Consider the following 21,592-nt stretch of genomic DNA (forward strand, 5'->3'; position numbering starts at 1 on the left):
TCTCTTCTTTCTTTGTCGCCAAGGCGGCGTGTCCTTGCATCGCGTTTCGATAAACGGAAACGAACGAGGATGTAGGTGTAGGTGTAGCCGCCAAATAGACTGTTCGATTCGTTGGTGCAAGCAATGAAAAAAAAGAAAGTCGACGAATGGAACGCGCGCTACGAAGAGCAACCAGGTTCGCAAGAATCGAATAAGATTTACACTTGCGCATCGTTCGCCGCCAGGTTCGCGAACCGACTAGCAATAAGACACTCTCGCCGGTACAACAACAGTGACATAACTCAACCTTGTTTACGTGTCGCACGAAATCTTCTCCCTGTACGAAACCAGCCCCGCCCGCCCCCCCCCTCCCATATACACCCCGTATTGGCACGAGGTTCCATACCCGAGACCCTAAATGAACAACGAACGTACAGGTCCCGTACAAACCGATCAACGCGGTCGCAGTCGTTGATGAATCTCTTTCTCGAATATTAATCTATGAAAATGCGGGAAGCAAAGACACAATTTGTTACGTTTTCAAACAGTTGTCGAACAATGGATAAAAATATATATATATATATACATCTTTTTTTTTTATTAAAACGAAGGCGTAACCAGGAGAAAAACTACCTTTTCCTAGTGTTCTTGCAACACGAATAACCAAACTATCGCGAGTAATTCAACCGTTAGGCGATAGGTGTAAAAATAAGTGGAAAAAAGTCTTACCAATATGCTCCGAGACGTTCAGCTGTGAACTTTAAATGCCAATAACTCCGGTTAGGTACTTCATAGTAACCGATATCGCGCGTTATCGATCGTGCGTGCATGCATAAAGCAAATTTTGCATTTGAATAGATACCAGAACACGAGAACACGCGTCGAATCGACGCGACGCGATGCGAGAAACGAGAGCTACCGACGCAGATGGATTCTTTTGTTGGAGAGACTATTCGAGTAATCGTTGCGCGTTCCATCGCAAAATTTTTAAAACGATTCTCGGTCGCTTCGCGGATAGACATTAAAATTCTCAATTGTCATGTTTGATCGATCGATTTACGATTACTCGTCGTCAAAAGGAAGATAGACGATCTAGATGCGACGGTACTTTTGTCCTTCTCTCGGTGATTCCAAGATCTCGAAGAACGATAGACGAATCGAAGTAAAGATCCGTTGGAAGTTTTGAAGCGATGCGATGGGTGCGATAGGTGCGATAGGGGTAGCGAGGTCAGAAGCGGTGGAAACAGTGGACGCGTATCGAGGAACTCGATTTCCATTTAAACGGAGAACAAGCAGATATCGACGGCGAGATACGCGTTATACACGTAAGTACAAGTGCATACGCGTATAGCTAACAATCTGTACGGCCACACAGAAACATAATACATATTCGTAAATGTTTCACGACATGTATAATATAGTACGCAGACGAATATGACCCGGTAAGAGCCGATGAATAAGTAAATCCGTATTACGTAGTGACAGGCGTACGTTCGTTCCGTGTACCCTGTTACGTCAACTTTTTATGGTCTACCTCAGGTTTGAAATATTCAAACGCCGCCGCGCCGCGCCGCGCCGAGCCACCAAGCGACGCGACGCGGACCAAGCGAATCGTACCGCGTCATCCGTAAGTATTTCAAGAAAAAATGCATTCGAAGGTTCCGAAATCCTCGTAGATTCTAACCCTGGACTCGACGGATCGAAATTATGAACGGAAAACGAAAAATTTCAGCCGAAGTTTACGAGAAGACGCAGTGTGGAAGATTTCTAAAATCAGGTCGAAAACCTCGGGCCCCCCCTGCTTGCATAACCTTGTGCCAGAAAAGGCATTGAGAGAGCGAGAGAGAGAGAGAGAGAGAGAGAGAGAGAGAGAGAGAGAGAGAGAGAGAGAGAAGAACCAACGCCGCGCTCCCGCGCCTTTCTCTCCGGACCGGGACCGGGAACGAGACAGACAGGGTTAGGGTCGTTCTCGGATGACTTCGTTTCGACGATTTATTCACGCATTTCTGATTGAAACGAATCGTACGAACGTGTCGGAGAAAATTGCACAATTACAAAACAAAGAACGCAATCAGCTCGAGCGACGAATCGACAGAGTTTAATTGGAAGAATTAAACCAGCATCTCGGGTGCGATCAAGAGGATTATTAAGCACCGCGTATCTCGTTTCGTTTGATCGCGTCTTTCGCGCTTTCCACCCTTGATCGTCGCGACCGAGCGCGGCTCTTAACTTCGTTACCGATCCCGTTTAATTATGTCACATGACGGCAAACGATGACACCGAGAGCAAACACGCGGCTCGCATTGAAAACAGTTGGGTTCGTTTCTGTCGCTTCTGCTGCCTGCGCCATGCCGCGTCTGAACGGTTTGAACGGTTCCACGTGACGCTCGCTCGTAAACGATCGTTGATCGTTTCTCGGACGCTCGAAACGCTTCAATTAGACGCGTCACGGTATTATTTAGCGCTCCCGCAGCCGACTCTGTGGTTAACAAGTAATTTTCGAGGATCGAATTTCGGACGATTCTTCTCCGCTCGTCGAACCTCGTTTCTTTCGTTTCTGAACGGCGCAACTTGCAATCGTTAACAATTTCGGTCGATCATACGCGAAAACTAGTCTGCGACTTCGATTCCGTAACTCGACGTAGCAACGGATACGCTAAAGTTACGATTTCGATCGATCGCCAGAGCCACGGATCGAATCGAATCGAACGGTCGTGCGCACTCTTCACCGATGTGCCGCGTTATCGCCCGTATCGAGGTTACGATCGTCGGAAAGTGAACAATTTCCGCGTAGTCCACGATCTATAATTGAATCGTTGCGCGGCGGATGGATCTACACTTCTATTAAACCGATTTACGCGGTTGATGGCGTGGCCGCGTCGTTGCACTCGTAAAGCAAAAAACGGTAGAAAACGATTCCTCTTCGAAGAAACCAGTCGACGTTAGGGTACTTGACCTTTTTCTCTCCGTCTATTTCCTCCGCTTCCGTTCACTCGTGATCGTTACGCGGCGCTACGAACAAAATCCCGACATTTTCTTACGTTCTACGATTACTGGAACGATCAAGTCAGAAAATCGGAAGCATTCGCAATTTCGAGGCAGACGGCATGCCGACGAACAAACGGTTAACAAACCCGCAAACGATCTTTCGAAACACGGGTCAGAGAGTAACAGGCTTCGCGATCTTGCCTTCCTTAGCCTTGGCCTTCCTTTTTAATTCAAAGAAACGGCCTCGCGCGCGCAAGTATCGTCGCGTCGCGTCGCGTCGGCTCGTTCCCGTTCCCGCTTCCCGCTTCCCGCTTCCCGCGTCCGTTCCCGATCCCGTGCTCGTACTTGCATCTATGCTCACACCTGCACCACCGCGCAAGATATCGTAAGGTTAACAAACAATTTAAGGATTTCAAGGTTTAAAGTTTTATCGCCTATTTTTTGGTCGAAAAAATACAGACGTTTGGTCGGGTCTTGTTCAATGCAAAAGACGAGTGCATCCGAACATTTTTCAGCGATCGTCAACTTTTCCGCGAGGCTCCCAGTTAGCCTAAATGCATCTTGGGATAAAAATATCGTGGATGGAGGCTCGTACTTGTCGCGTGCACGCAAGTGTCCAACCTTACGCTCACTTTTTCTCCGTGATCTCGAATCGTATTCTCTCCCCGCGGCTGGCGAAGCGATCGCGACCCATATTCCGTGGTTAAACGCGACGCATTCTAGTTCTCGCGGCTCGTTTACCGCGTTATTGCCGTGGCGTAGCGTGGCGCCGAACGATTTCACGCTCGTTCGAGCGACAAACTCCCACGCGCCTTATCGTCCTCTGCTCTTCGTTCTTCGTCAGTCCGCCGACGCGACGCGACCCGACGCGACGCGACGCACTGACTCGCCACTTTTGTTCCGAAAACGACTCTAAAGTTTCATTATCGGGCCTGCGAGGCCAAATTACTTCGTCGCCGAAACTACTGCGCCGACCCAAGTTGGCTTCATCGACCACAAGTCCCATTTTCTTTAAAAGGAAATTATATTTACCGCAAGAATTAACAGGATGCAGGACACGGGATACGGCACGAGACGAGTTAAACTTGCGAAGGGTTCGTAGCGCCGGGGTAAATGTAAATATAACATCGAGCCGTCTAGGTCACGGTTAATCGGTTGATCGTGCATGCCACCGACCGGACAATGCTAAGGCTATCATCGATCGCGCGATGTGCAAACACCTTTATTTCCACCTGTCGCTGCTCGAACATCGACGCGTTCGCCACCGAGCCGAGCCGAGCCGAGCCGTGCCGAGCCGTGCCGAAGCGAACAAAACCGAACGCCTATAGTTCAGATAATTTTCATTAATTTTTTTCGCTGGTCACGAACTTTAGGACCCGATCATCTCCCGTTAACTCTAAGGAAAAAGTCAACGAGAAACAACGATCTTGCGAATCTTCGTACGTTCTATAGTCAACGTTTCCATAGTAATAAACGTTGACAGCGATACGGACACTCGATCGAAGAACAACGACATTTGGCCGAGAATCGTATCGTCGTGTCGTAACGGTAGCAGGAGGAAGACAAATGAAGAAACTGATACCAGAGAAAAGAGCATCTATGAAAAAAGCAAACGTATATTTGGTAAAAATACACTGGAACGGATACAGCGAACCACGAGCCACGAAAGCAGCCGAGCTCGAACACGATAACCGCTCGAGCATCGAAAATTCGGGATCGATCGACAATTCTATATTCTGGTTACCGTAATCGAATCGGACTTGAACGAGCGCATAGAACAAACCGGGGTCTTTCCCTTCTGCAACGCTTCGATGGTTCGCGCATTTAAATAAAGATGCGGACTTGGATTTTTCGAAATCGTGTAGAAACGTATGGAATCGTATGAGATCGGACGACTTCTACGAACAATTTATTACGCGCTATTTGCGGTAGCGATAAACAAGGCGTTCCATCTTCACCGTTTTAGCGCCACGCAGCGCCATCGCGCTGTTCGGATTTCGTGTCGAATAATCCCACCGGATTTGGTCGCGATGCTCAATCGTCAGTAAACAAATCTAAAATACACTCTCGTTCATTCATCCATCCATTCTCTCTCTCTCTCTCTCTCTCTCTCTCTCTCTCTCTCTCTCTCTCTCTCTCTCTGTCTCTGTCTGTCTCTCGCTCGCTCTCGGTACAGCATTGAACGGCAACAAATACATCGTTGGACGAACGATCGACGAATCGAAACACCATCCGAGCAATAAATCTCGATTCTTAATAACGGTTCGTTGGAAGTCGTTTACCAGACGGGATCGACGGGATTGCATAAGCGAAATATATTTGCACTTGTCCCGTGTACGGGACTCGGATAGGACACGAGTGCCAAAGCGGGAGAGAGTCCGACGACCTCGGGTCATCTAATAAATCATACGTGTCTGCCTGAAAAGTTACCGTGACAACAAACGAACGCTGAGCTCGCTTTCCGCTTCTCTTTTTCTGTTTCGCGTGCGACCGGAAAACGTCCGAGCGCCTGGCCTTTTTCAGACATTTCGCGAACGAACTCCCCACGCGCTGCTCCATGCACGCGCCGACTACATATACATATACATATACATATATTGATCGCCGTGCTACCGATTCTACTAAAAATATTCCACCGTCGAGATAGAGAACGCTAAAACGAAAAATTATAAATAAACTCTATTTCGGCGATACGAAATAGAGCAACTTTTTTCTACACCCTCCTGTGCTGAATTTGGTGATTCTTAAAGTTGCTCGATAACGTTATTCGTAAGCTGAAAGTCGAGCTGTACGAATACTCGATTTCGGCATACATGCTATACTTTCGAAACACTATGTACTGCGGCAAACGAGCACGAAGAAAATTCGAATACATGGCTGTTGAAAAGTTATTAAACGGGGCCGAGTCGCACGGTCGGTATCGAGCTGTATCGCGCGAACGCACGATCGGATCGTAGCCGTCGTAGATTCCGTCTTACGCGACTCGTGTGCAGTTGGATCGTGGAGACTCCTGTTGTCCTGTCGCGTCGTCCAGTTCTATCGACCCGAGCTTCTCGCTACGGTTTTACGTGTTTCGATTTTCGTCCATCCGTGTCGGCACTACATATTTTTTCACGAGTAAGTTAGATCCAACGTCGTTGCGAAATTATAGAAATTGAATAAAGAAAGAAGTAAACAAACCGGCTCGAAGACACGACTGGTAAACGGACGCACTCTAAACTTCTTTCAGTTCGAAATATGTACATACCTGTCGTTTTCGTTATTCGAAAGGGACCCGATTATAGAGGAAGATCGGTTGTGCTCGGCACGTATAATTTTCAAACAGATTATTATTCGCATTCGCATTAGCAAGAGTTAAATACCAAAGTTCGCGAGCGACAGCCGCGTGGGGAGGAAAGTTCGGTGTTCGATATTCGGCATTCGGAACCGCAACAATTTCATCGCAGGTAACTTTCCTATTACGTCACGCGATTTCGTAGAATGGTAGAGGCTCGACGAGAGATTCGAGCCCTCCATTGCGAATCGAACGACCGCGCCGCGTCGTTTTCTTCGATCGAGGCTCGCGAAAATTTGCAAACGGATTTCGATGTTACATAATCGAGTACACGTTCGTGTACCTATTATTTCCGTTTCGTGCGGTGGATCGAGAGCCGGCTCCTGCCCTCGGAAACGTGTTTCAGGTAACCAGAAGTCGAGCAGAGATTCGACTCGAATGCGACGTTCTCGATTGATCGGCGCATAGCACGTATTTACATCGAATATTTTGGGAAACATTTGCAATGTCCAGCACAATAGGTACTCTCGGCTCGAGTACATTATCTGATTTTCTTGAAATAAAGCTGCGGTTGAATGTTTGTCGAATGAAAATCGTAATTGAATATTTGCTTGAGAAACGGGGAAACGGGGAAACCGGTGAACGGGCCAACGTAGATCCATCAGGAATTAGTTCCGTCGAGGTACGACGACAGTCGAGGATTTCAACAGGCAGCACTGTCATAAACTCGGTGCTTACGGGTGATATAAGAGCAACGATTACAGTCCCGACATCAACGATTGCCTATTCTACGATTCTTGCGATCGGTCCTGTGAACGGACTTTCAAATTTTTCGATTCTACCTGTTTGCTCTCGTAATTGCCGAGTCTACCGTTCCCAGTACATACCAACCAAACCTTCGAAAACTGTGCATGCCCGTTGATCGCGTATTTTCTAATTACGCTCGTACGATACCAATACTTACCGATTATCCGATTCGATGTAACGACGATCCTTGAGAATGACGAAACAAGGAAGGCTCTTCTGGCGTCCTCGTTGATATCGGTTCGTCGCGAAGGCTACGACAAACGATGTCAAAGACGCTGAGGATCGCTCGTAATTCAGACGTTTACCTTTCTTAGGCCTTGAAGGCAACCGTCTCGATGGAACTTTTCGAAGAACCGTGGCCGAACAGGCCCCCGAGCTGAGCCGAGCCGACTTTTACTTCTCGGCAATCGTAAAGTTGCCCTCGACTCGAATCAGGCCGACGCGCGACGCGCGACGAGTCGCGACGACAGCACCTTCGACGCGTAGATACTCTTGCCTTGCTCGGTCGTTATCAAATTTTGGACCGCCTTCGATAGTTCGTTGCGTTGTTCGTACACGGTACAAGTCGGAAAGGAGCGCGATATCAAAATTTCAACAGAGACGCCGGACTCGAACGTTCGAGACTCGTCGACGAAACTTTGAAATCTCCTTTCGCACGACGAAAATGAAAACCGGTAATGCAACATCGAACGATCGGAATCTGTACATGTTGCGAGCGCGCAACCGTAAAACCAGAGGCGGGAGAAACGTAGCTACGGTAAAAACAGATTTTACGCGGTACGTATCGGTGCAAGGGGGTACGACCAAAACGATAGTCGTTGGCGTGCGCATAAATCTCGCGAAACAAGATTACCGGAAATTCGCGAGGAACGGAAATTTAGGGAACCGTGGAAAATGCGATGCGACGAGCTTCGCGATATGTAGTTGGGGCCGTTGTAATTGTGTAGGACGTGTCGCGTGCTGCGGTCGACTCGATTAAGCTCATTGAAAACGAGATCGTAACTCGTAACTCGTGACTGGTGACTGGTGATTGGTGCGCGGGCCGACCGGCCGACCGGCCGAGCAAACATATAAAACGCGAATCAAACGAATTAACCGATAATGGTTTCTATATCGCGCGCGTCGACACTCGGTTCGTGCCTCGATAAATCGTTCCATCGAGCGCACCGAGATAAATAAACGTGGACAAACAAAGCTTTTACCATTGCTTCGACCACGACCACCACCACCACCACCACCACCACCAAACAATTGTAATTAACGTTTTCGCAATTCACGATTCGCGTATGTATCGTATAAACGTATACGATCAAGATACGAAAGGTGTATACACGACCGTGGCGCGCAGGATTACAAGCACGACGAGACAAGATTATGGGCCATTTATGCTTTTAACGTCGCGTGGGCACAGCTATCGGATTAGCGGCCAAACGATAGTCTTTTGCTCAAAATCTATAAACATTTACTCTTTACGTATTTATCGGTACGGATGCAACTGGTCGAAACGCGAGGAAATAGCAGCGTACCATAAACGCACACATGTACGCACAGGTATTATTGTCCTCGTATCGTCAACCGTTTCCAGAACGCGAGTCGATGAAAAGGTGAATTTACGTAAGCATCCGTGGTCTAGCGGTAATTATTGTTTTAGCGATAAACGCGGTAATTAGCCGCGAAGAGTCATTAAATATGCTAATCGAGCATTCGCAGAGACCAATTTTCTTGTCTCTTCTATTATTGACTCGGCCATAGAAAAATGAAGCCTTGGTCTCAAACAACAACATCGTTTCGATGCTCTTTCGACGAATCATTTTTTCCAAACGGGAAGTTAAAGAATTGTTCGAAATGTTCTACGCGAGGTAAGATAAGCGACGCTGCGCCGTTTTCCAGTTGGATATTACCGTCGATTCTTAACTTTTTCGCTGAAAATGTTTTTCTACTCGAGCGATTCGATCGAACTCTCGCGAGAACCGACGCAACAGCGATCAGATTCCTCCGTGGACGTTTACATAACCGGCACAAAACTTTCAGATGGTTTCTATTACTCTCGCTTTCGCTCTCGCTCTCGCACTCGCTCATGCTCATGCTCATGCTCGTGCTCTAGCGATTCAAAGGAACAAACGAGCAGATGCGTGTCAAACACGACCGGAGTGCTTGGCTAAAAGAATAATACAAGGAGAGAATGACGCGCGCGCTTGTTCGTGCGAGGTGCGCGTCTTCGAAAAACATCAACAATTCGCGCTACGAAAATAAAACGACGCACCGGGAGATAGATGGTACCTCTCGACGAATCTTACTCGAAACTGTAATACACCGGTCCATATTGACCTAATGAGAATTCGTTCGTCGAAATGCCAACCGAGTCTTTCGCTTCGGAACAACAAAATTTAAATGGAAAACTTACTTACGACGATACATTAGGATTGCAAGAGACAACAGACAGGCATTCGTTCTTAGATTACCGATAGAAACATTAACGAATCCGAACAATAGGCGATATGTACCACGCCATATGTATCGTCGCTGTCTGAAAAGGTGGTAACCGGAAGGAATGCGAAAATAATTCGGAAAGAAACTGTCCGATTGATCAGGCGCAAGATTACCACTACTACTTCAAGTATATCGCATCGCGTAACACCGAGCTTCGCTCCCGTTGCCCTTGTGCCGTGTCGCGGGTCCCGGGTCCCGGGTTCCACGTTGCAAGACAGCGACAACTCTTGTAGCGCGGTCCGACTGGTCGCTTTTGACCGACACCGCTTGTCAATTTCTGTTTATACTCGGGGACCATGGAAACGTCTGTTTCTAGTATTTCGTCGCTGGATAAAAGAAACGGATCGCTCGGTTCGACTCCATCGGTTACGGTTACGGTTACGGGCTGAGACGCGCGCTGATTTTTTCGAAAGCGTCGTTCTTTGACTCCGAATTTTTCGCCAAGGCTGTCGAGAGAGCCGCTACGTGGCCAATTTCACCGGCGATCTAAATCTGCCTTGACGCGCGTTCCAGGAATACCGAATGATTTGTCGCAATCAATCTGACACGCGGACTACGCGGGCACTACGCGCCACACCGCTCTGCGAATCACCAACGAATCCTACAAATGTTTCATCTTTTATCGATTTTTCTTTTTATAAAAGCAACGCGCGTCTAATACATTTCATAATGTTTTTGTACGTGATCGAATGGTCGGTGGCTTATTACCGACGCAGTTTCTTTACAGGTTTTTTCGTAGCTCGAGGGTAAGCGGCACAAGCGTCGGTCCTCTTACCAGCAGGATTCCTTGGCATCCTCGCTTTGTAGCGTCGGATACTTCCAAAACCTCCTTGTCGTCCTACACGTATGTAATTGGCAATTTACATTCGCGTATGTCCAACAACACTACCGGACTGTTCATCCGATTAAAATATTATATATATATATATATAATATATGTGTATACATATAGGTACATTATATAGATTATATTAGGTACATTATATGATAAACGAACGAATGCATCCATTCAACCCGGCCACGGCCCGGCTACAGTCTTGCCATTGTTAGCCTCGTTCGCCCTCTTTTGAGATCGTCTACAGGCCAAGAGCCTGTAGTGAATCCTTCGAAAGCCAGGTGGCGACATGCCATCGATCCTCGATTTCCCTTAAAAAGCTTCAAACGATACCGGCTAATAATAGACCATAGACGAATTTACGTATTATCTTGAAACACTCGAATAAGATTATTCTATCGGAAGGACAAAACTACAATAGAAAAATAAAACTCGAACTTTCTTGAGCAAAACTTTCTGGCGGAAGATTACGTTGCAGCGATACAACGGTGCAAATATGTAGATACGCGCAACGCTGCAACAGCGAACGGAAAGACGAGTACGCGAACGCATTAAAGTATCAAAGTGTTAACGGGTTAACGGCTCGGCCGGAGCGAAAAGCAATTAAGAATAACCGCAGGACGCGGAACACGTTTGATAGTTATTACGGCTGGCGACTGGAAGAACGTTCAACGATAACCGATGGTTGCTCGGCAACTCGGATAAGGCCAACTGCCAAACGTTCCCGAAACGCCCCTAACAGAGAGCCCGTTCGGTCGGTCAAAAAGAATAGTTCTGCGCGCGCGTACTTTCACGATAAAAGGTTTATCGCGATACGTATTTATGTACATACGTCGAGTCGCGTTCAGGGAAACCTCTAGTAAATTCCAACTGGCGGGTTTTTCATTCGTGTGGCCATTTTTATTGGGAAAGTTGTAGCGGGAACTCGTTCGTCCCGGGCTCTCAACGAGCAATCGTCAAACAACACTCGGCCGAGACCTCCGAACAACCGAACGAGGATAGATATTAGATTATCCGATGAGCAAGGACTATCGATTTAACGTCACGCTCGCGGCTACGCGTTAACGGATTCGAGTCGAAACCTTTTCGCGTAATTAAAACGTTTTTAGAACGTATTATACTTCCGTTCGATGAAACCGTTTTTAGAATCGAGTCTTTCTTCGATCGATTCGAGCGAATTTCAAGTTGACGATCAAACACTGGTAGAACGATATGGCGGTACAGCAAGACGCTAACGAAATGTGAAACGTCGCGAGACAACTTTTTACTTTTACTTTCTCTCGGAAACGCGAACGAATTCAAACGATCGCACCGTGACAAGGTAAGTGGGTAGATGGCAGAAGCGAGTTTCAGAGAGCTAAAAGCGCAACTTTCTTTTCGTTTCGTTGCCGTTTCATCGTTACTCGTATCTATAAGCGCATCTCGTTCGACGCAATCGTGTCGTAAACGGTAATCCATCGTGGCGAGCGACATCCCCACGAGCGGTCTCCGAAATAACAAACGATATTCGAGACGGATGATAAGGCGAAACGTACCCGTTTGCGAATCGACGCGACGGAATCGTCAAATACCCTACGTAGACCTGTAAGAACACGCGCGCGCTCGCGCTCGCGCCCGCGGACGGTTGCCCTTTCGCGAGACTATTCAAAAATAGATCGACGCGGCGCGGTGGCGTATTCTACCGCTTCCGTCACCAATATCTTCCGAGTTTTCCTATATATTCTCTTCCGCACAAACGCGACACATTTTCACCCACACCCGTGCTAAATTATTTCTGTCACTCGTGTTCGAGCGGGTCGCGTTTCGCGCTTTTCATGTGGAACCTACGTGTAAATACTCGCATCGCATCTCGTTCGAATGGCACATGTCACGCAACAACAATGTAGACGGTTTCTCGACATAAAAAAATACGTTTCGCAACCCTATCTCTCTCTCTCTCTCTCTCTCTCTCACGAGACATCGAAACTGAAACTGAAACTGAAACCGAAACCGGAACCGAAACGGACCGATCCTCGGTAATTCGTTCGATAAATACTCTAGACTTTAAGCGGTGCACTATGTCACCGGATAATCGATTAAAAGCAAAGACGGTCGCGCGGAAACAACAATTCTTCGAAGTAAGGGAAGAAATTTCTCAGAAAGATATAGTATCGTATCGGAATTACTGGACGGACCAACGCCGAGCGGTATGTATACCGTTGACAGCAACTAAAATGGCCACGCGATTAGTCAGCGACGTCTATGTAATCGTGCGAAACCTTGTCGTACCGTTCGTAGACAAGAATTCGGTGGAACGCGACATCGAGTCGCACGCGTTGAAAACGCGACGGAGAGATCGAAGCGTCGGTCGAACCTTCGAGATACATTACATAGTCGCATGGAGGAAGAGAAAGGTAGGGAGAGAGAGAGAGTAGTAGTAGTACTATAGATGTATACCTGTGCATGTACATGGCTCGGAAAAACGGGAGAATAAAAGAAAAAGAGAATAAGAGAATGGAGGAATGAGAGAACGGGACGATGGGAGAGCAGAGCAGAAGCGCCCTGGTCGACGAGTGTAAAGATTCTAGTGGTGGTTGTCGAGACAGATCGATCGAGGGAGGAAGAAAAATCGAAACGGTTTACGTACCCTCGCGTATAAACGATGCGTGGCGAGCCGTTCCTGTTTGCAGCGTGGCCGTCCGAACCGGACCTCGGTCTCGGTCGATCGGGATCGGGAGGCAACTGTTTTCGACGATTTGCTGGTTGTATTCCGTTCCGATTGCGTCTAACCGCTCGAACGCACGATCATCGTTCCGAGAGCGACAACACCGCGTTGCCAGGAGGGCGAGCTCTCCTATGCGTACACTGGTTCTCGGCGTTCTCGGTTCTATCCGCGTGTGTCGCTAATACCAACAACGCGCTCCTTCTTCTTCCAACGGATAGCGCGACCAACAGAACCGATTCGGACCGGGCCGAGCCGGGTAAACACGCGCCACAGGATCTTTGTCCTTGCAGATATCCGTGTTCGCGAACGCACTGTCACCGACACGAGGTACTGTTCGGCGCGGACGCGGGCATGGGCACGGGCACGGGCACGGGCACGAACGTCTTCGAATGCCGTTTACCGCACGACTTCCCGGGGGACTGGGGATACACGTTGCTCGATCTCTTTCTTGAACGCGCGGCGCGGTCGTGTCGGGTCGGACGGTGGCAGATCGACGGGTAGGGGAGAGGGAGCAAGCCAACCGGCGTGGCACGGGGCGGCGCGACGCGACGCGACGCGACGCGACCCGACAGACCAAACCAAGGGAAAGAGAAAAGGAACGTACGGAACAGAATGAAATTTCCGCGTCAGCCAATCCCGGCGTTCCGATGTCTATCGTGCGAAAACCACCGAACCAACGCGCCGCCAACGTGTTTCGTGTCTCTTGCGGCGTGTTTCGTGCTTTGTGCTTCCTGTTTCGTGTTCCGTGTTTCGTGCTTCGTACTCTGAAAGCGCTCGCCTCGTGTCCGGGAACTCGTTTTAATCGTTTCGACCGGCGCTCTTCGAATTTCGGTGCGCAAGCTTCGAGCCGCGACGGACCGTAGCCTGCAGCGGAAGGTATCGAAAACATTTCGTAACGACGGATCTTCCCGTAGAGACTTACCGTACTTCGATCCGATTCCAATTCTCAACGAGCTTTGGTCGTCCCGCGTGTTTTAAAAAGATCAAAAGGTCAGTGTTCCCAAATCGAAACAGAACTCTTATCGTTGCAAACGATCGATTCGCCGATTTCGTGGGAACGTTGCAACAACCGCTCGATTTTTTCTAAGGTTAAGGGAATCTCGTTTCTTCGAGCGGTTGTGGCGCGTGTTATGAAACGGTCGCTAAACACCGAAGCCACACACGAGGGACGCGCCTTTGGCTTTCTTACGAAACGCGAAACTTTAGGTCGATCGTCTAGCTGTTTACGCACCTAAATAAACAAAGACGGTTGCACAGTGTACGCGAATCGTTTCGAACTGGTCGCGCGCGTCGATTCAATTTACCGGGCAATACATACATATATTTGCCGAACTTTCTTCTGGCGCGTAGCGAGAGACGAGACGACGTCGTGATTTTGATCTCTTGATTCGCACGGTCGCATAAGTAGTCTCGGTCGGAGCGATTCCTGTCTCGCGAACTCGTCATCCTCCGAGCGTCCAAATACCAAGTATGTACATACGGGTCGAACGAACCGTGGAACGCGGCCTGTACATATAAATACAACCGACAGCGTTCGAATAGTCAAACGGTCAAACGATCGAAACTATGACACACGTGTAATAGACATTTTCATCCGCCTTATAGCCGTTGATTCCTTCGTATTCGATGCGTATACGGTACACGCACCACTTTCTATCGTTCAGTCGTCTATCTCGAACAAAAAAATCTGTGCTTATTGCGGGAAAGAAGGTACATATATGCGACGCGACAAACGAACGAACCAACAGGGATGCGAGGATGGATGCAGGTGCATAAAAAGAGTCGAACGGCTCGTTGCAAAAATGTACATTACGTTTATTGATGTCAGCTCGCGAAGCTCCTCGTGAAATATCGTATGGATTACAAAGAGGCGCTCGGTTTTAAAGGGATCCTGGGTGGTGTGTGCAATTGTTAGGTCGCGTCGCAACACACGGTACCGTATGTAGTACGATCAGGGCGTGTGTGCTCGCGCTCGCGCTCGCGCCCGCGTTCGACCGCAAGGCGTCCATAAGGAACACCGGTCTCGTACGCGTTTCCTCTTCCTTTCGTTCACCGTTTCTCCATTTCCCTCTGCTTGTAACGAGAAAAAGAAAAAAATAAACCAAAACAGAAGAGAGTCCGCTACGGACTGTACTAAATTGATACGCTGCTGTCGCGTTCCTATCGCCTCCGCGCTGTTTCGGATCGGCGCGGCGCGGCGCGGCGCGGCGCGGCGTGACCTTCGTCGTCCTCCTGGGACGACGCATGAAACGACAAAGGACGCGGTCTCAGGGTTAGGAACGGACACGCGAAAGGTATCAACCATGTTAGTCTCGTCCGATTGTTACAGGCAAAACGCTACGGCTTGGTAAAGGACAGTGACCGTTTATATTGCTCCGTGGTAATATTTATACGTATATGTATATGTATATGTCCGTATACAATGTACATATACACACACACATGTAATATATGTACATGTATACATCCACGTACAAACTATATCATACCTTAGCAATTTCTAACACCCGGAGATGGGTGCAGAGCAATTATGTACACGACTCGAGATCATTTCCCATTGTCCAGGATCACGCTCGGTACCCTTTCAAAGATATACGTGGATCCATGGATCCATCGGCTGTCTTGCCTTCGTCCTGGCTCGAACGCGACATTTCTATCAACTATTTATCAACATTTATACATAATACAACCAAGTTCCTTGCGCGCGCGCATCCAGTTTGTGCGTACGAGTAGGTTTGCGCAATGTTCGCACTCTCCCCTTTCCATGGTGTTCGTTGTTTCCGCCGTTCGTCCTGATCCACGCTCCCACCTATCCACCTGAAATGGTCTCGCGATCATTTTAAATAGACAGTTAACAAGCGACGCGCAACCGAGGACAAGTTGAACGACCAAAAATCAGCACGATGCCCTTTCGAAAGTTTTACGCGTTACAATGAAACGTATCGATGCAGGACAACTATTAAACAGAATGACCGCGTATACGCGGTAAAGAAACATTTCGTAACAAAGAAACCAAAGGCGTTCGACGTGCTTTCAAATGCAATTTCGATTATGTAAAGATCGTCGAAACGGAAGATAAAATATCTTATATGCGTCTATTTTCAACAGAAACAAAGAAACAGGGAAACAGGGTTTCATTCTTGTACAGAAGCACGCTCGTCGCTTATACATAGAACACGTGTACACGATAACGCCGCGCATTTCTATCGTGATCGGTGTGCACCGAGCGCATCGAGTACACGGGGCGCAATGATTTTGAAGGTTTCGCGCCAGAAGAAACGATTCCTAGCTCGTCTCGCGTACAGATTTCAGCAGATAGTCAGTTATTTCGAGCACGGCCGTTTCTTCCTGCGCGATTACGCGAAAGGACACAAGGTAGCATGGCACGAGACCTTAATGGTTAGAAACCGAGAGAGGGAACGGTTCGACGAAGCCGTGTTCAAAACCCATCGCGCGCGCGCGCGCGCGTCTAATTAGGAACAGCATCGACCGATCGGAGTCGGGAGCCATGTATCTCGAACAATTCGATTCCGTTTTAACCAGGAGCAGGTTCGTAACCGTGACCGTAGCTCGCGAGCCAATCGAGGTCTATTCGCCAGTTACGGAACAACAGTAGCCCCAAAGAGGCGAGTGCAAAAGGTTTTGGGAGCTGTAAGGAAGTAACGGTGAAAAGGATTCTAATCTGCTTGGTACCGATATACGTATATTTACAAGACGCCTGTAAACGGACGTCCGGTGTCTGGGACCATCGATCGGTAGAATACGCGCGACGCGCGACGCGCGACGCGCAACGCAATAACGGAAATAGACGCAACCACGCAACGACGCACGTTGATCGATACCGCGATTCTTCGAAACTCTCAACGTTTCTTGTTCTTCGAGGCAAGAGTCGTTCGCTTTTCCGTGTCAACGAACAAAAGAAGAAGAAGAAGAAGGCGACAGCTTTGTTTCCGAAACTGATAACGAAACCGGTTTTGAAACGCGCGGGCGTTCACTGTCACCGGGAAGAACATTACGCAACACGGATCAACGAGCACGAGAGCAACACGCATCACCTCCCTTCTAATACTCTTAGCCGTCTGCGAAGGTCTCGGTTCTCGGTGGCTGATATTCGATCGACCACGAGAGACCCACCGTAAGCGCCGAGCAAAGTCGGCTGCTCGGCTTGTCCCGGTAGCGTTCTGAAATTTCGGGGCTTGGCCTTTATTCGTCGACCACGTTTTGCCGCGTTTAAGAAAAGTCCGACGATATATCTTGCCAGAGAACAATCGACGAACCTGGAATGGAATTTTCTACGCTCCGAGGTTTTCGCTTTTTCCAGTTATCGCGCGAACAAATCTGTGGTTATAGAGCGAATCGACTTGTTCTTTCGTAGTCGATTTGTCCTTATCCCTCGCGGGGGACAACAAGCGTCGTTTTTCTTTATAATCACAGAAATTTCGTTCGCGAAAAAACATTCGTTTCGTCAGCCCGGTAACTCGCGACATTTGATCGCCTCGCTTATCGATAAACCGTGAATCGGTACGGCCTTACAATTTCTAAAGATCTTCACCAAAGAAAAAGGTAGAAATGTTCATGAAATTTTCTTTACTCTATGTCTAATCCTAATAAGCTATACAGCCGTGTTATCGGCGTTGTTTGCAAAGTATGGCACGCGCGGTATCGAATTCGTCATCTTTGACAGATACGTTCGTCTTGAACCATGTTGTTCGTCGATAGGCTGAACGAAGGAAATTGGGACGTTTAAACGAACGAAGACGTCGAATACAAGAGAATCGACGAAATCTGTTCGTCCTCGTAGCTTCCGCGCGTCGCGTGTCGCGTGTCTCGGTATTGCGAGCGCGCCGCACACTCGTGTGTCACTTTATTCAAATAAGAATATAAAAATTATAAAACTATCAACAAATGTACATATCCGTAGAAAAAGTCTCGGGAACAATAAAACTCCAAGGTAACGAGAAGAGACGCGATCGACTTTCGGGTCTGGGTCGTTTTCTTCGTCTCGGCTTTCGAGACTTTTCGTCCGACATCCGAGACAGACTATTGCTCGCTCCTCGCGTTCGAATCTTGTTGCTAGCCTTCCCTCGGAAACGACGAAAAAAAAAAAAAAACGTTTTACACGCGCAAGCAACTCCTCTCGTCTGGGAGAACCGACTTCGATAAACGTAAAAGTTGCCTAGTCTCGCTCCGCGCAACGAGCTTCGTTAGCGAATAAAATAATAATGCTTATCGATAACATAAAATATACAACGTACCGATAATTGTTAGGCGCGAAAGCCATCGAGCAGTCGCAACGCGTATCGGTTCAAGAAAATGTATCGTTAAATAATAATAAATGGACTGCTGAAGCTTACGCGCGTTTACGCGGTCGCGAACAGATTGAACCGACCAGGATTCAAAGGACTTTTCACTTGTCGCACCTTTCGAAGGATTCGAAAGATTCGAAATCGAATGAAATTGGTATTTTATGCGCTGCAAACGCATAACGTTCCACAGCAGGATGAAAAAAACTTTTCAAACTCTCGCAAGAATCGATAATTCGAAACAACACGAACACAACTCTGGTACACCTTCGATCGTACGATTTCCGTTTCGCGGCAAAAAAGGAAAGAGGAGAGGTGGAAAAGTTTTCCGCGGATTTGTCTAGCAGCGGGGAGGATCGACGAGCGGACGTTCCAGTTCCCAGCCGAAAGTCGACGTTGGTTGCGCGACGACGCCGATCCGTGCGATTCGCGTGGTTTGAGCTTTGGTCGACGAAGGAGCCTGTCCAACGCGTTTGTGCTTAGAAAAGTAGCAAAGAAAAGGAGAAAGAGAAAGTCGGCGTGGGAATTTTTGGCGCACGCTTCTCTGTCACCGATGCTCGCGTTTCCACCGAGGGTAACTTTTCCCCGTAGACCGACTCCAGTGCCGGAAACCGCGCGTACGCGGCGCATCCACGCTTCGAGCATAGCTATCTCGACTATTTTAGCTTTCGTTTCCGATTCCGTTGTTCGTACAATGTGACTCGAGTTTTCCGACCGAAAGTTTCATTCGTTACGACCCGCTTCGCGATAAGTTGTAAATGTACGTTGGCAGTCGTTTTCTCTCGTAGGGGTCTCGAATCCGCTTCGCAATCAATCGAGAAAGTCGTAATGAAAAAACACTGCGATTCGTTTTCTTAGGTTTGATCTGTCGTTAAAATATCGTCGAAAAGATATCGCGCGATCTAAACAGTCTTCCGCGGCGTATCACAGTTCGTTAGAAACGAGCTAAAACCCTGAGAGATGCAAATACGCGCGCGATCCTTGGTCTTCTTCCCAGAAAGTGTGTCGAGAACGCGATAGGGTTTCCGGGTGGTTTCCTAAAAAGTGTACCCTCTTCTCTCGGCACGCAATAAATCGCGAGCTACGTGGCGTTCGCCGAGCTCTCGAGCAAGCAAAACGTTTCGTGTAAGAAAGAAAGTTGACTTCATCGTAGAGTAAAACAGACACGCCGATCGCGTCGATTCGATTGCGTGCCAATGCGAATAATAGAATAAATACGAGTCTACGGTAGAAACCGGTGCGGTGTTGTGCGCGACGCAGCTACATATATCGTAAGACCTTTGACCGCCTCGGGCCAGCAGGCCCTTCCATTCTACCCTCCTTTCTGTCGTTTCTTCTTCGATCTACACACGGTGTCTCGTTTCCGAACCGATTCGCGTCAAAATCGTTCTACGATATCGACAACGTAGAAACTGCCTCGGAACGAAATCCTATTAAATCGAATACAATCGGAGCGACAGCGAACCGTGCGCGTACTCTCGAAGGCAACGACGCAGCAAAATGATCTTGGTCCAAAGGCGCTGATCTTGGTTGTCGCCTCGTCGTTGAAACTCGTGGAATATTTGCCGACCAAGAGACAAAGAGGACTGTCGGCAAAAATGTTTTCGGCGAGTTCAACAAAGGTATGTCAGGTAATTTTGCCGTTCGATCCAGATCTCTGCTCGCCGTCACCGTCGAGCGTGTCCGCGCGTCCTGCGTCACGAATCGCAATGTATGTACGCGCGAGTGCGTGTTCGTGTGTCGTTCAGCGGCGATACATTAGAAAAAACTGTCGACAGTTAAAACTTTTCATGTTACGATAGAATATAGATTATGTTGGCTAATCGTTACTCTTTACGTAGTAAAAAATCCGTTAAACTACACGGGTCTACGACAAAAGTGTATCAAATTCTTTCATCTCGTTTTCGTCCGTCCCTTTCTCTCTCTCTCTCTCTCTCTCTCTCTCTCTCTCTCTCTCTCTCTCTTCCTGTTTCTTTCACTCTTTCTCTAATAGACACCAGAGACGTGTAGTATTCACGGGCCACGACCGTTCGATTAGGGCGAGCGGGCGGCCGTCGACGCCTCGTTTTGCCCGTTAAAATAACTCTGGTTCGGTTTCCCGTTTGTTTCTCCTACTGGTAAAAAATCTCACTACCGTTCCGGATATCGTCGATAGAACAACCAATGGTCTAATCAGCCCCTGTCGTCGTCTCGACTCTGCTCGATTCTGCTGATTCGAGGTGAAAAAGCATGGTCGATCGTTCAAGCTGCGCGATGTGTTTGTCGTGGCAGTTCGAGCGCTGTAGAGGTGTTCTCCGCCGCCGACTGGCGAGAAGCGTTACGACGACAAGATGGAAGCGAGTCGAGTTGGTATCTTCGATTCTTCGATCGTCCGACGATGCACTGTGCGTATATCGTTAAACAACGTTTCCTTCCTCGGTCTCCCTCCCTTCTTTGCTAGCTGCCATCGCGGAATCGACGAGTTATCCGCCTGCCGATAACTGCTTCTCGCAATCCTATTGGTCGTCGTCGAAGGTGTACCACGAAATAGGAGTACACGCTGCGACAAACGTCCGGTAACCGGTTTGCGCGTTCCGGGCGTTCGATGCGCCCCGAGGCCCTTCGGCCTTGGTCGGGAGGACGACCTCCTCGCTGGTCGCGCTTCTCGAATCAGAATCCGAGTACGCGCGTAGCTATCTCGAAGGAGAAGCGAAACGTTCGTTCGGGAACGATATTCTTTCGAAAAATACGGGAGCGGATCCCTCGCGATATCTTTCCGATGATTTTTCTCCTGCCACGGGAAACCGTTCTCTTCGAGGAACAGTGGAGGTTCGAGTCGCGAGTTCGACTCGCGATCTTCGGTCGAAGAAGGTAGCTGCTGGAAGCGGAGATAACGCGACCGGACTGTACGGTGGTACCAGCCAGGCATCCTGTCGCTGCTCACATGTTGTACGCGACGTAAATGGGATCGAGTTGGTCCGCCAGGAAACCGTCCCGCAGGTGCATTCGTTGCTTCTCGCCGCGCGAGTTTATCGGGACCACACCGGGATCCACCACCACCACCACGCCCACCACCAGATGGTGCTCCTCGAGAACGGCGCTCGTCACCAGGGCCACGAGGTCCAGAGCCTCGCTCTCGCTACCGTCGAGCTCCACCACGACCACCAGCAGGTTGGTCCACGTGAACACGGCGCTGTAAAACGGTACGGGGACGCGTCGTTAGCTCTTTATCG

The 21,592-nt window shown here is 48.6% G+C and overlaps 2 protein-coding genes and 1 long non-coding RNA gene across 13 annotated transcripts in view; all 3 read right to left on the reverse strand.

Moving 5' to 3' along the window:
• Window positions 1-13,896, reverse strand: part of Ae2 (anion exchange protein Ae2) — a 40,094-nt gene extending 26,198 nt beyond the window's left edge. For 2 of the 6 annotated variants that reach the window (XM_076793062.1, XM_076793056.1), the window contains exon 1: window positions 13,000-13,896. The gene's annotated coding sequence lies outside the window, so the exon portion shown is untranslated. Of the gene's footprint in view, window positions 1-708; window positions 826-7,205; window positions 7,517-10,250; window positions 10,391-12,999 lie in introns of those variants that run through there. The other 4 variants (XM_076793063.1, XM_076793057.1, XM_076793061.1 and 1 more) reach the window with 4 other exon arrangements.
• LOC143356962 (uncharacterized) lies at window positions 4,563-5,660 on the reverse strand. The gene is made up of 2 exons (XR_013082749.1): window positions 5,142-5,660; window positions 4,563-5,085 (listed from the first exon to the last, which is right to left on the reverse strand). It is a non-coding gene; the product is annotated as an uncharacterized LOC143356962 (long non-coding RNA).
• A 972-nt stretch (window positions 13,897-14,868) lies between the features above and the next one.
• Window positions 14,869-21,592, reverse strand: part of Dip2 (disco-interacting protein 2) — a 31,173-nt gene continuing 24,449 nt past the window's right edge. For all 6 annotated transcript variants that reach the window (XM_076793055.1, XM_076793050.1, XM_076793051.1 and 3 more), the window contains one exon: window positions 14,869-21,552. In XM_076793055.1, coding sequence (XP_076649170.1) covers window positions 21,300-21,552 — 253 coding nt within the window. In that variant the 3' untranslated portion in view covers window positions 14,869-21,299. The remainder of the gene's footprint in view (window positions 21,553-21,592) is intronic.

This window comes from Halictus rubicundus, chromosome 9, assembly GCF_050948215.1.
Source record: "Halictus rubicundus isolate RS-2024b chromosome 9, iyHalRubi1_principal, whole genome shotgun sequence".
Classification (NCBI taxonomy): domain Eukaryota; kingdom Metazoa; phylum Arthropoda; class Insecta; order Hymenoptera; family Halictidae; genus Halictus; species Halictus rubicundus.